This window comes from Thunnus maccoyii, chromosome 13 (genome assembly GCF_910596095.1).
Source record: "Thunnus maccoyii chromosome 13, fThuMac1.1, whole genome shotgun sequence".
Taxonomy (NCBI): Eukaryota; Metazoa; Chordata; class Actinopteri; order Scombriformes; family Scombridae; genus Thunnus; species Thunnus maccoyii.
Genome location: NC_056545.1, coordinates 1637014 through 1639068, shown reverse-complemented (window position 1 = coordinate 1639068; position 2055 = coordinate 1637014). Strand labels below are relative to the sequence as shown.

Genomic DNA, 2055 nt, shown 5'->3' with positions numbered 1-2055 from the left:
CTTTTCTTTTCTAGTTAGAGAGGGATTTTGTTTGGTGTTTTGGCCTTGGAGACCCTGACACCTAAGTTGCTTCCTTTTCTTTTACTATATCAGTCAGTTTATCTGTCAATAATCCTTTTTGTTAATAAATGGAGCTCCCTGTTACACTTTGCAATTGTTTTAGTGGCCTCTCTCTCACAGTTTTTGCATAGGGTTTTGGGTCACCTAATTATGTTACTCCTTGTGTCCCCCTCTAGACAGTAAAGGTCGTAACACATGTCCAAGTAGAATCCCAAACCACATCTGTTAACGGTGCTGACGTAATGTCACATGAACAAGGTGGGAAGACATAGTTCATAAACAACATGTGAGAGCAGGCAAACCCTGCAGACCAGCTCTGCATACATGGAAACAAGCTGCTTACTGTCTGCACAGGGTAAAAGCATATCAATGATTGTGGGTTTTAGATGTGAACTAAGAGGTCTTCACTGCTTTAAAGATGGGATGTTGTCACTGTTAGAGATACAAACTAGACAGCATTTATATATATCAACAGGTTAATCTTTTTGATGTTTATAGTGTTTCTTTAAGATGTTGTACGCAAATCAGTCGCAGACCAACATCACCGTTGGACTGCAGTATCAGGAGTTACTGGGATTAGTGATGTTTTCCATTCTGACGTCAGTGCCATGCTGTGTGTTTCTCTTCATTAATGGGACCATGCTATTCACCATGAGGAGTAAACCTGTGTTTCGAGAGACCTCCCGTTACATTCTTCTGTATAACCTCCTTTTGGGAGACACTGTACATATGGCACAGAGTCAGTTAATGTACATTCTAGGTGCTTGTAGATTAAGGCTGACCTATGCTGTATGTGGTGTTCTTGTTATGCTCGCCGAGCTCACAAACAAAATCTCTCCTCTCACACTGGTGTTGATGTCTCTGGAGAGATATGTAGCTGTGTGCTACCCACTGAGGCACACTACCATCATCACTGTCAGAAACACTGGGGTGGCCATATGTGTGATCTGGACCTTCAGTTCAGTAAATGTCCTCACTCAAGTTTTATTGATGTTAAATTTTCAGTTTGAAGACCTTGTGAGCATGCAGATGGCAGACTTTTGTGGCAAAGACAGTATGATGCTTGATCAAATATCAGATCTTTATGAAAAAGCCTACACTTGTTTTCTGTTTGTTTCAGCCGGTATGGTAGTCGCTTGTTCCTATGTTGGTGTGATGATAGCAGCCAGATCAGCTTCCACAGACCAAAGTTCAGCCAGTAAAGCTCGTAAAACACTGCTGCTGCATCTGGTGCAGCTGGGCCTTGGTCTCTCTTCAACTATACACAACCCATTACTGTTCTTTATCTCCAAAAACCTAAAAAGGGTCATATTTGTGCGCATCCAGATTGTTATTTATTTTTGTATTATCATCCTTCCCAGATGTCTGAGTGCTCTTATCTATGGAATCAGAGACCAGACCATCAGACCTGTTCTCATGTACCATCTATGCTGCCAGTGGAGATGCTTACCTTTGCTCTCAGTTGTCCCAACCAAGGCTAAAATCATACTTGTCACTTAATAAATCTCCATATATTCAACTACATAGAGAATAGAAAAGTCAAGTGAGTTCCTGATGCTTTTGTGATCTGTTATATATAAATGTACACTGAAATAAAATAATGTGGCTTACGGTATTATGCCCCGCTCTACTTGAATTGTACATAGTAATCACATAGTTTCTTCTTACTTGAACTGAGTGCAGACTGCACTCCCATAGCTGTAACATTACAGACAGTAGGTAGTTAGAGGGTCAGTCAAAGCACACCATTGAAATTACTGCAACCTTGAATTTTCATTCAAGAGATAAAGTCTACTTAGAGAATTAGAAAGTTTTTTATGTAAGAAAATGTAATCAAGCAGAAGAGTAAGTGAAACAGGACGTGCAATAATTAAGTCACAAGAAGATATGACATAACATCTGACTTCTAACAAGTTATTGTCTAATATTAACAACAGGATAGTTTTACTTTTCAGTCATAGCTTATACACACAATTGAAAAGTTCTTTACTCCTC

The 2055-nt window shown here is 39.6% G+C and overlaps 1 protein-coding gene across 1 annotated transcript; it reads left to right on the top strand.

Moving 5' to 3' along the window:
* Positions 1-570: 570 nt before the first annotated feature.
* Positions 571-1560, top strand: LOC121910476 (odorant receptor 131-2-like). The gene has a single exon (XM_042431706.1). It carries the CDS (start codon positions 571-573, stop codon positions 1558-1560), a length of 990 nt encoding a protein of 329 aa, XP_042287640.1.
* The last annotated feature ends 495 nt before the right edge of the window (positions 1561-2055 follow it).